The sequence below is a fragment of the Mastomys coucha genome, unplaced genomic scaffold, assembly GCF_008632895.1.
Source record: "Mastomys coucha isolate ucsf_1 unplaced genomic scaffold, UCSF_Mcou_1 pScaffold18, whole genome shotgun sequence".
Taxonomy (NCBI): Eukaryota; Metazoa; Chordata; class Mammalia; order Rodentia; family Muridae; genus Mastomys; species Mastomys coucha.
In genome coordinates, this window is record NW_022196900.1 from 90,726,935 (window position 1) to 90,739,133 (window position 12,199).

The window sequence follows — 12,199 nt, forward strand, 5'->3', positions numbered from 1 at the left end:
GTGTGTCTCCAAGAACCAAGCGCCGGTCATTCAAATACAGGTGAATAGGGGAAGGAGGGTTGAGTTGTGGATGGACCCCAAGATCCCTCAGGTTCCTCCCTGTTCTCAGCTAGTCTTCTGAGAACAATGGAAAATCCAAGGTGTCACCCGGGCGGCTTGATGTGTCCTCGACAATCAGTCTCATATTTTCACAGTAAAAACATGTCTACAGAAATGGAAAACAACCTCCCATCTCCAATCTCCCTGAGAACAAACTGAAGCCAGGTATGTTTCCAGGTACGCCTGGGAACTATCTGAGCACCCGTGAGGCGGAGGGTTACTTTTCAGTATAACCCTCCGCTCGAGGCGTGTCACCGCGGCGGCTGCTCCTCGGACACCAGGAGGCGCAATCTCACCGCTCCCCGGTCGTGGCTGATTTCACACCACCCCAGGGTGTAGTCAGGAGACCTGGGAATTGTAGTCCTGGGAATGAAAGGGAGCCGTGTTGCATCCTGGGACGTGTAGTGTAACACTTAGAGGCAGGAGATGAGTTTAAGCCCGCACGTTATGTGAAAGAACTACTACTCCCAGAAGGCCACGAGCTCCTGGGCGGTGTCGGGTTTCAGTCGAGTGACCCTCCTGAGGTTGCTTTTCTATGATCAGCGTGACTGGGTAAGTTTGATTGACCGAAGCTCCAGTTCTTAACTGAGCTCTCCAAAGACCTTTTCATATTCCAGTGTGGGGTCTCTTTGTCTCTCAATCCCAGAATCTGCGCGTTAATCTTTGCTCTTCATCGTCTCTGTTTCCTATTCAGATAAGTCCTGTCAGAATCCACCCCGCACCTAAGCCCTCCCAGGGTCATCGACGACTGTCACTCCCTCACCTGAGATTCCTGCCCTGACCCTGCCTCACGTCCTTAAGAAAGGGCAGCTTTGTGTCCTTCACCCTGTGCTCCACTCTTCGCTGTCCTGTTTTCCATACTGGTGGAAGAAGACACCCAAATTCTTCTTCGCAGTGCTATGAACTTGAAGTGCAGCAAAGAACTCTGCCTCACTCTCCCTGACCTTGGGCGAGTCATACGCGCTCTCTAGGACTCACTCCTTTTCCTCTTCTCCTTCTTCCTCTTCTTCCCCTTTTCCCTCTTCTTCCTTTTCCTCGTCTCCTTTTCTCTTTTCCTCCTCCTTTTCTCCTCCTCCTTTCCCTCCCCCTCTTTTCCTGTTCCTCCTCCTCTTCTTTTGTATCTTAGTGTATGAAAGTACTTTGTAAACTGCAAGGCCTCCACAAGCAACAGAGGTTCTCTTTGTGCGGTTTGTTTGTTGCTGCCCTAGAATGTTCCTATCAGGTGGCTCTTCTCGTTTTTACCACCTCGTTGCTCAATCCGGACCCTGGAGTTCTTGATGTCTTCATCAAAAACCGGGTTATTTCTTCACTTCCTCTAGAGTCCAAAGATCAGGTAGGCCCGAGCCCATAGCCTGCAGAGAGCGATGTCTGAAAGGAATCCCAAGACGGGTGCTGGTCCTGGACTCTGGCCTGTGATGAGAAGTTCATGGGACTGGGAGAGGGGCAGAGCTGCTCGCTAGGAGCAGGAATGCAGCCGCCTAGCGCTCCAAAGAAAGCCCTGTTCTTTCCCTTTGGGCTCTCCTGGGCCTCTTCGTGGACTTTGGTAGGTGTGTCTCAGGCATGAAAAGCCTGGGAGAGAAGAATTCATTTTGCTAAAGGATCTATGCCAGAAATAATAGAAGGCTCAGTTAGGTATGTTGTTGAAAGAGCAACAGAATTGCTGAATAGTTTTTGATGTTTCTATGGGTAATTACAATGTACCAGGCCTTAGGCTGTATCAGTTTTCTCCTTTAAACTTTATCTATGAATGTCCCTATTTTACATATATGAAAGTCAGACTTGGAGCGGTCATATAGTTTGTTAAAATAATTAGTTAATAGCTGCCTTACAGAGTCATAGTGTCTTCAATATGTCAGATATTTTACACACGTAGTCTTCAACCTCATGAGTACTGTAAATGATGGGTTTAGAGTTTAAGGCATTTGTTAAATGTTTGCAAGATTGCTCAGTGGGCAAAGGTGCTGTCATGCCTGGTGACCTGAGTTCTGTTCCAGAAACCCACGTGGTGGCAGGAGAGAACCAACTCTTGCAGATTGTTCTCTGACCTCCACATGGGTGCCATAGCATACCCTCCAATAAATAAATAAGTTGTGTGTGTGTGTGTGTGTGTGTGTGTGTGGCAGAGATTGAATACAAAGTCACATAAACTTCTCTTTTCCTTCTATAGTGTAGAGCCTTATTTTTTGATAAATATGACAGATTAAAAAGTAATTGAGCTGGGAGACCTAAAGAGATGGCTCAGCAGTTAAGAGCACTGGCTGCTCTTCCAGAGGACCCAGGTTCAATTCCCAGCACCCATATGGCAGTTCACAACTATCTGTAACTCCAGTTCTAGGGGCTCTGGCACCTTCACAGACAGACAGACAGACAGACAGAACACCAATGCACATAAAAAAAAAGTAATTGAGCTGGATCCTGTGGTACACACCTATAATCCTAGCACTACTGAAGCAGACAAGGAGATCTTGCCTGCTTGGACTACACACACAGAGACCCTGTGTTAGAACAACCAAGGAGAAGAATTGGGGGATTTTAAAATCAAAGCCAAAAGGAGACAAGGAAGTTCCTGCCACCCGTGGAAAGCACATGAGTCCTGCCAGGGAAAGCAGGCTCTCTACCCCCTTGAGTTAACATGAAGAGAAAAAGCACAAGTGTGTGAAAAATTAAGTAGCACTCATTGAAGAAAGTCCTTTTTCAAAACCGCGTTTTTATTCTGCATGTGACTGGGTACCTGTGATCCATGGTAAATGCATGGAGCTCAGAGGACAACTTAGGGCATGGGGACAGATTTCCTCTCTTCATAATGGAGTTTCTGGGACTTGAACCCAGGACATCAGGCTTAGAGGCAAGCTTCCCTGCCTCCTGAGCCATCTTGGCTGCATTAACCGGTGTGTTTCTGAGTGGCCATGGCTATTTTCCCAGTGAGAAGATGGTGAAAGAAGATGGTGAAGTCCACACAGGGTGCACTCCGTGTTTGGTGCATGTGTGTGTGCATGTTTGAATGAAAGAAAAAGACCCTACCTTCGGGAAAGAACTCTTAAGAGACTCTCAAATCCTGCTGATCAGAAACACCTAGGACTTAAATACAAAAATATTAACTTGGAGTTGGGAATGTAGCTCAGTTGGAAAGTACTTGCCTGCATGGGAAAGACCATGGGTTCTAGCCCAAGCCCCTCAAAAGTTGGAAGAAAGAAAGGAAGGAAGGAAGAAAGAAAGGAAGAAAGAAGACATTGATTTCCCTGCAGGCGAAAGAAATACACTACTGGAGATTGCAGAACAAGTGGACTGTGGGTTCAGAAACCTCTGACATGAATTTCACATGGACTTGCTGGGAGAACCAAGTCACTGAGGCGGCCAACTGAGGCACTTCACCTCCAGCCACCTGAGCAGCCTGTGTGGCCCAGGAAAGGGAGGGGGGCATGCTCAGACCTGAGAGGGGGGAGGGTAGGGGGTTAGGAACTTGTCCCAGTGAACTAGGAGATCTCACTGGGCCTGGATGATAGAGAAGGTCTGGGCAGGCACTGCCATGAACTGTGGAGCCAGGGCGAGCAATGGAACACAGCTGACCTACTCCCTGGAAAATCCCACAGCATTTATGAGAAACAAGGCTGGGTGTCTCTTCCTTGTGGTTTGCAAGCAGGATTGGCTTTTTATCTATCTCCCGTTTCATCCTTCTTGGGCATCAGTCAGCATAGGCCTGGGGGACTGTGGATGTCTTCACATTAGCCTCAGTCTGTCTTGAGGTCTTTTTTCCCCCCAAGCAGAATTTAGCCCTCTCCCAGAAGCCTGCCAGGATCACCAGGGTCCTGTGCATCCCACCTCCACCACTCTTTTGAAATCTACTTCCCTGATCCCTGACCCAAAATCCTGGTCACAAAATCCCCGACACTGCCTCACCTTTGCCTGTCCCTCTTTCTTTCGGGTTCCATATCTACCCAGTTGCCAAACTCCATTGTTTGCTTTTCTGGAGATCACCAAATGCATCTAGATGCTTGTTCAAACCAGGTACTAGGCAAGGCATTTTAATTGCACGGTTTCATTTATCTCCATAGCAACCACAAGACTGACACAAAACCCCGTTTTGCAGATGCAGAATCAGGCTCAGAGAGATCGGGTTAACTTGCCCAAGCTCAAGAGCTAAGCAGCTGAGTCTCAGGCTTGTGTCTCTCAGGGTGGGACAGCTTGGTGGCTAAGGTGCTTGTCTCACGGACATGAGGACATAAGTTCAGAACCTTAAGGCTCACGTTAAAAAAGAAAGAGAGAGAGAGAGAGAGAGAGAGAGAGAGAAAAGAAAAAAGAAAAGCTGGGTGTGGTCACACATGGCTTTAACACCACCCCCAGGAGACAGAGGCAGGTGGATCTCTGAGTTCAAGGTTAGCCTGGTGTACACTGCAAGTTTCAGGACAGCCTGGGTTAAAGAGAACCCCTCCCCCCCCAAAAAAAAAGCAAGCCAGAGGCCAGTGAGATGGCTCGGTGGGTTTGATCTCTGGGACCATCAAGATAGGAGTGAAGCACACTGCCACACTCTCATTTCCACTCATTAAATAAACAAATTAATGAATTATAAAAAAGGCCTGGCTTGATGGCATGCTATAATCTCAAATGATGGGCGACGAGAGAGTCCCACAGGTAGGTCCCTGGAAGCGTAAGTGATCAAGCTCCAGGATAACCGGAGACCCTGTCTCAAACAAAAGGATAGGAAGCACGTGAGAACCAACAGGAGAGGTTGGCCCTCCGCATGCACATGGTTACGCTTACCCGCCCACGGGAACGCGTGGGAGCTCGCGCGCATGCACGCGCCCCTTTCTCCCTCTGCAGCCAGCAGCACTAACTGCCCCCGTGTCTCACACGCTCTTTTCTAACTTTCTATCCTATCTTCTCCTGCTCTTTGCACCCACGCTCAGGAGACTCGCTCTCTCCCCTCAGAACTCCAGTGGCATTTTCTCTCTCTTTTAGGACAGGAGCTGCAGCTGCTTTGCCATCATGTGACCCACTTGTGTCCTGCAGCTGCGGTCTTGGTTCTCCAGTGTGAGCGAGCCCTCAGCCACCTGGCAGGGGGCGGGGCCGCGGGGGTGCTGGGGTGGGTGGGGACCGGCAGAGGTTCCTCCCCCTTCTCCACTGGCTGCGAGGGTCTACAGCCTGCAACCGAACTTAGCAGCTCCTCCCTTTCCTTTTTGTAATTGTAAGTGTCTTAAAATTTGCACTGGAAGAACAAAAGAGGAAAAGGAATAGTAGAAAGAAAATTGTCTCCCAACATTAAGTAGAGTGACTCTTTGGGTTCTTGGGGGGTTTTTCTCTGGACCAGATGATCGGCAGGCAGGAGGGTGTGTGTGTGTGTGTGTGTGTGTGTGTGTAGTAACAGCTGTAACCTTGAGCAGCTCACGGAGTCTCTCAGGACTGTGACTTCTTCAGTAATGCACATGTATGTTCCGAGGCAGGGAGAGGGGTGATTGGTGAGAGCACTTGGCAACAACCATCTCCAAAGTCTCTTTTTGCCCAGGCATGCTCTGACTTGCAAGTGTGCAAGTCCTTCCCAGAGGAGGAATCAAAATGTCCAAAAAAAAAAAACCTCCTCAGGGGCCCAGGACCCCGCCCATGCAGGTGGTTTTGGCTGTAAGGAATAGGATAGATTCCTTATGTTGTCGCTTTAAGCGGTATGGGTTATGAGTTAGACCTTATTGCCCAGGTGGCTCTCTCTGCTTCACTCTCGAGTCTGTAAAACTGGTCCAGCTACCTCCCTTCTCAGAAAGCCGTTGAGAGGGTTAGATGAAGCAGTGTTTATCAGGGACTTAGTACAGTGCTATCTGAGGAAGAGCTGGACCCTCTGGACACTATTAGTCAGGTAAGGCAAGGTCTGGGCTGCGATCACTACAGCAGTTACTGTTGGACAGATACATGGTAGGTGCGGTGTCAGTGTGTATTAATCCCGAGACAGAGTCTCACGCATCCCAGGCTTGCCTTGAACTCCTAGCCCTCCGGACACCACCCCCGTCAGGGCTGGGTTACAGGTGTTCATTGCCACAGCTGGTTTCTGTAGTTCTGGGAATTGAACCCAGGGCTTCTTGTATGCTAGAACTGAACCACGCCCTTGTGGTTTGTAGGTTTTGAGGGATCTGAGGACTAGCTCATCACCACCATCTCCTCACCCTCACCACAAGGAAATGAAGACCACAGTCCATGGGGCTGGGAATGGAGTGGGTCGCTAGCATGTGTAAGGCCCCCGGCTTCCACCCCGCCGCCACTGCCAAAAGAGACCGGAAAGACCAGCTTGTAAACGTTAGCAAAGTAGCAAGTATAAATGATTTAGTGAGTAGCTGGCAGGAAGGTCGGTTGGGGTGATAAGGAGGTCAGGAAGTGGACAGGGTTGGCACACGACCTAGAGAAACAACAAGCGAGGAAGAGACCAGCACGAGGTTGTTCTGTGTTCTGCCTTCCAGCCAGCAAGTTACAGAGCGCCCAACTTTGGTCCAGCTGGTGATGAGATGGGGGCCAGCCAGTCGATGTGCTTCCCGTCCATCTCGGGACCCCACCACGTTGGCTGCACGGATGTGATGGAGGGTTACGGTCTCGAGGTAAGTGTCCCAAGCTCTGCCCCTGCTCTGCTCCACTCTGGGGACTTCACCACCACAGATCCAAGGGCGTAAGATCTTACACTTAGGGCCTCTGGGCTGCTAAGTTATAGCTGGGCTGGGTTTGGTCATCAGCCCTTGGGCTTGTCTTCCTACCAGGTTTTTAAATTTCTCATTCACGCTGTTAGAACCTCCCCAGATGACAGAGAGACTGAGTTCTTTCTCCAGCAAGGAGGAGCCAGAGGCCCCTCACTGGCCCTTTCTCCTGTCTTGAGTCTGGGTATCTGATCCTGGAAAAGGTTTTTTGATGCCGTCCTGATGTAGGGGGGGGTGGGAGGAAGCATAGTGGGCCACCACAGGCCTCTGTCCTGACTCGACGGCTTGGGTGGGAAGGTGGGGTCTTCGTCTCTAGCCTCCCATTCACTTCTCTCCAGCTTCTGAACCTCCTGCCAGTTTCTAGACTTTTCTTTTTCTTTGTCTCCTCTTCCTCCTCCTCCTCTTCTTCCTCCTTTTTTAACATCTTTGAGGTTTCTCACATAGCTCAGGCTGCCCTCCAACTGGAAACGTAGCCAAGAATGACCATAAGCCCCCGATCCTCTCATCTCCAAGACTCCAGGCACGTGCCATCACAACCCAGCAAGTTCCTTAGGGTTTTTTGTTCCTGATGGTTGGACTCACCTCTGTCCTGTGAGAGACAACCACTTCCTGGTAACCCCTCTCTTGCTCCCTCTCCTGACCAAGCATACTACTGCCACCGATTTCATCCTAAGAGCAAAGATCTAGCCCCACCCCCACCCCACCCTCGTTCTCATCAAGCCTAGGTCCGCAGTGTGGTGCCGTTCCAGGATGTCATTGGAAATGCACTTGACAGTCCAAAGAACCCAAGCCTTCTGATGTGCTAGCAACAAAATGGTTTCTGGATCTGAGGAAGCCTCTTGTCTCTCTGTGCTGGGGTCCAGCCCGGCTGGTACCCAGGCTCCTGCTGACCCAGAATGCCCAAGCTTCTCGGTCCCAGCAGCTGCTCCCTTCTTTTCTCCAGGGGAGCCTCTTCCGACTCTTCTACCCCTGCCAAGCACCAGAGAAGTGCCAGCAGCCCCTGTGGATTCCCCGCTATGAGTACTGCATGGGTCTGGCTGACTACCTGCAGTATAACAAGCGCTGGGTGGGGTTGCTGTTCAACGTGGGTGTTGGTAAGGCTGGCCTGGCCCTGGATGCTTCCCCAGTCTCTTAGTTATGTCCCCAGAAGAAACCCAGGCAGACATAGTCATTATTTAGCTGGCACAATCCAGTCCTTGGTTTTGAAGAGATGGGAGAGAATTGAATGCGTGAGAGTCTGGGTCATCGGTTCAAATCCAGACTTTGTAATTTATTGGCAGTGGGTGTGGGCAAGTCACATACCCTGCTTGCCTGCCGGCTTTTATAGAGCTGTGGTGCCAGGTACGTGTAGAACTAGAACCTCCTGTGCAGTGTTTGGGACATCAGATGGGACATGGTTCTAGCTGTGGTCCTTAAATCCAGCATGCATTTCTGATCCACTCTATAGATCAACCCCCCCCTTTTTCTTAGTACTGGGGAGCGAACCAGGGACTCATACAAGCTAGGCCAGAGCTCTGCCACGTAATACTGAACTGCATCCCATTAGCCATCCGCCTCACTGCTGCTCACTCCAGCAGCTGTATCAGACACTCTTGGCCCCCAGGGAGTATCCACTCTCCTGCAGCATACCCACGGGTCTTGCTCTCCCTAAATCCCTCCGAAGGTCCTAGCCCAGAGGTTCCCCATGGCCTTGGCATTTCACAGATCTGCCCCAGAGTCCTTCATGCCGCCCCTTTGGGTCTTTTTTTCCCTGGTGATTCTGGAGCGGGGAGGACCACATATGCCCACCTCTGCCTGGACTCAGGCTGCCTGTGAGATTTGTTATGGGCAGCCAGAGAGTCTACAGCCTGTGTCTCTGCCAGGTTCTTGTCGCTTGCCTGTTAGCTGGAATGGCCCCTTTAAGACAAAGGAATCTGGATACCCTTTGATCATCTTGTCCCATGGTCTAGGAGGCTTCAGGTAAGAGCTTTGTCCCTGGACCTTTCCTATCCCTTGCATTATGACGGTGTAAAAGGCCAACTAACAGACACTTATCTGCCTGCTATCTTACTCCACCGTGCCCCTTACCAGAGCGTTGGGCCCTCCTTCCCTAGACCAGGGCTTCGTAAGGCTTCTCACTTGTGACTTGCCTTACACTTTTGCATGACTGCCCACTATCTAAATGTATAAAATAGGAATATGAGTCAAATGTTCATCAGCGATGAACACTCCTTCCATCACTCCTTCCCTCCCTCCCTCGTTGTCTCCCTCCCTCCTCCCCTCTCTCCCTCCTTCCCTCCCTCCCTCCCTCTTTGCCTTCCTCCCTCTCTTCCTTTGAATGTCAGATCCCCTGGTAAGAAATCACAATGAGATAGATTTTAGGGCAGTGATTTGGAATGCATATCATCTTACTACTCATTAAAACCAAAGGAAATTTGCATACTAACCAGCTGGGTGTGTTATTTTTGTATAAAGAATTGACTTTAAGCTGACATTTTTTTTTTTTTTTTCGTGACAGGGTTTCTCTGTGTAGCCCTGGCTGTCCTGGAACTCACTCTGTAGACCAGGCTGGCCTCGAACTCAGAAATTCGCCTGCCTCTGCCTCCCAAGTGCTGGGATTAAAGGCGTGCGCCACCACTGCCCAGCTAAGCTGAGCATTTGATTCCTAGAGTATCATCTCACAATAGATTAATTTTTAATTTTTGTAATCATCAATGCTGAGAATTCTGCTTCATATAAACACATAGCACAAAATGGCAGGAGTATGTTTAGAGCCATTTCAGAAACTGGAAATTCTGTCTTAATCTCAAGCCAAGATCCATTTAACACTGTGGTGTGTGTGTGTGTGTGTGTGTGTGTGTGTGTGTGTGTAACTCAGTTTAGCAACTCAGATACCAGTCTTTTTAAGATTTAATTTTATTCTTTTAATTATGTGTGTTAGATCGAGTGTCTGTGGGTATGGGTGTGGGTATGCTCTCGTGGGTATAGGTGCTCATGAAGACCAAAAGTGTCAGATCTGGAGCTGAAGTTACCGATGGGTGTGAGGCACCCAAAGTGGGTGCTGGGAATTGAACTCTGGACTTCTGTAAGAGCAGCCTGGGCTCTTAACCACTGAATGGTCTCTCTGGTCACCCCAGGTGCCAGCCTTTGAAGATACAACATTCTAATACAATACAATCCAAAAATAGACTAACTTGATACTTACGTTGTAGGAAAACAGGAAAAGTCATTGCTTTCTGTAAGTAGACCATTGTATTTTCATAAGCACAGAGGTCTTTGTACAGTAAAAACATTGCCATTTGTGACGTGCAATAGTATCATCTGCATTCAGGTATTTCCAGTAGCCTCTTTGACACATGAAGGGCATGAAGGTGTGCAGAGTGCACATTCGAGTGCAGAACCCAAGGCTGCAGAGAAGTTTCCAGAGGCAGCTTGGGCCAAGCACTATCAGAAACACCTTGGCTTTACCTCACCTTTGATTTTCAGGGTTGGTTTTTTTTTTGTCATCTGGGATGTGCTAGCCTGCATGTGTGGCCTGCACTACTATGGCCTTTGCATCCTGAGTGGGCTAGGAACAGTGTGCCACTCTCTGAGCCTCCATTTCAACACCTGCAGGCTGAGGGATGCAGCATCCATGTGTGGTTTTTGAGGTTTCAGTTGGATCAGTGCCTACTAGGTGCACAGCCTGCCATGTCTCTCCTTATTACATGGAGGGATATGGTAATGGTATATTTGATAATCTTTTTCACCAGACGTTGGGCAACTAGCTTCAACTTCATAATCCAGTATTTGGACAGGATTGCTCGCAGGACTTTTTCTGTATATTATAGCTATCTGTAACTTCAGCTCCAAACCTGACACCACGGGGTATTATTTAGCTTGTGACAGTAGCTGCACATGCTCACTTAAGTTTGTTAGTTCCCTCTCTGTTCATCCGTGAATATATATGTCTGGTTTCTATCTCAGAGTGCCACACAGCTCAGAAGCTGCCAGCCCTCCAACTTTTGTCCACGCTATAGCCAAGGAGATTGCTTCTAAAGCTGGCAGTGAGTAGTGGTTCACATCAGTCATTCTGGAAGGCAGAAGCTGGAGGGTCATGAGTGTGGGCCAGTGTGTGTTGTGTGGTGATACTGTGTCTCAAAACAAAACAAAACAAAACAAAACAAAACAGCACAAGCTCCAATCCCATCTTGTTAGTTTAGTTCTTTGAAGCTTCCTTCCTTCCTTCATTCCTTCCTCCATCCCTCCTTCCTCCCTCCCTCCTTCCTTGCCTCCTTCCTTCCCTCCCTCCCTCCTTCCTTCCCTCCCTCCTTCCTTGCCTCCCTCACTCCTTCCCTCTCTCCTTGCCTCCCTCACTCCTTCCCTCTCTCCTTGCCTCCCTCACTCCTTCCCTCTTCCCCTCCCTTCCTCATTCCCTCCCTCTCTCCTTGCCTCCCTCACTCCTTCCCTCCTTCCCTCCCTCTTTGCCTTCCTCCCTCTCTTCCTTTGAATGTCAGATCCCCTGAGACTAGAGTAACAAATGGTTACAAGTCACCATGTGGATGCTGGGAATCAGACTTGGGTCTCCTGGAAGGATGTGCTTTGTATGTATGTATGTATGTGTGTGTATAGTGTGTGTGTGTGTGTGTGCACACACGTGTGTGCATGAACATAGGTGTCTGAAGAAGGCTGAAGAGCATCACATCCCCTGGAGCTGGAGTTTCAGGTGGTTGCGACCCTCCCAATGTGTTACTGGGAACTGAATGTGGGTCCCCTGCAGGAGCAGTCAGTACTTTACCAGTGCTTTAATCACAGGTATGATTATGTTCCAGTGCCTGTCTTCCCTGCTAGACTGTAACCTCAGTGAGAACAGACACCACTCAAGGCTTCTCTGCCCCGGCGCCTGGGACAGTGTCTGGAAGTCGTAGTTTCCCAGTAGTTTCTCCTCCCTGAAGGAACACAGGGCTTTGTGCTGGATTCTCATTCATCCAGCCAGCTTCTGTAAGCACCCGTTGGATGCTGGCCCCTGGCACAGAAGGAAAGTGAGAGATCTGGACATACACACATCCGGAAGCCTCTCACAATAGGAGCCGGTGTCCAGCAAGCATGACTAGTGGATGGCCGGAAGTGGGGACTTGGTGTAAGGCTGTCGAGGCAAAGGGATTCTTCGCTGGTTTCTTTTATATAAACCAAGAGCTTGCCTTGAGTAGAAGAGTTCCTGCCTTCAGAGCCTGTGTGTGTGTGTGTACCAGTTCTAGGAAGCACTCCCTCGCCACCCATAGCTATGCTGGAGAGAACTGTGGAGATGTAATGTGGAGGTGACCCTTTGACTAGGAAGCTCCGCTGGCATGCCACTCCTCAGTAGACCAAAGTGAGCCAGTAGGAACATCCTTCATTATACAGGAGTGAAATCCCAAGAGAAACGGCAAGAGGGGAGTGGTGGCCAAAGGTCAGCTTCCTCTTCAGCTTCTCTGGTT

General features: G+C 49.5%; 1 protein-coding gene across 6 annotated transcripts in view; it reads left to right on the top strand.

The window, feature by feature from the left end:
* The first annotated feature begins 384 nt into the window (after positions 1 to 384).
* The window catches only part of Pafah2 (platelet activating factor acetylhydrolase 2), a 31,629-nt gene continuing 19,814 nt past the window's right edge, over positions 385 to 12,199 (top strand). The window contains exons 1-4 of one of the 6 annotated variants that reach the window (XM_031379013.1): positions 385 to 651; positions 6,537 to 6,671; positions 7,708 to 7,858; positions 8,627 to 8,723. In XM_031379013.1, the coding sequence (XP_031234873.1) occupies positions 6,582 to 6,671; positions 7,708 to 7,858; positions 8,627 to 8,723 (338 nt within the window). In that variant the 5' untranslated portion in view covers positions 385 to 651; positions 6,537 to 6,581. Of the gene's footprint in view, positions 652 to 4,541; positions 5,128 to 5,175; positions 5,282 to 5,767; positions 6,376 to 6,536; positions 6,672 to 7,707; positions 7,859 to 8,626; positions 8,724 to 10,723; positions 10,790 to 12,199 lie in introns of those variants that run through there. The other 5 variants (XM_031379015.1, XM_031379014.1, XM_031379012.1 and 2 more) reach the window with 5 other exon arrangements.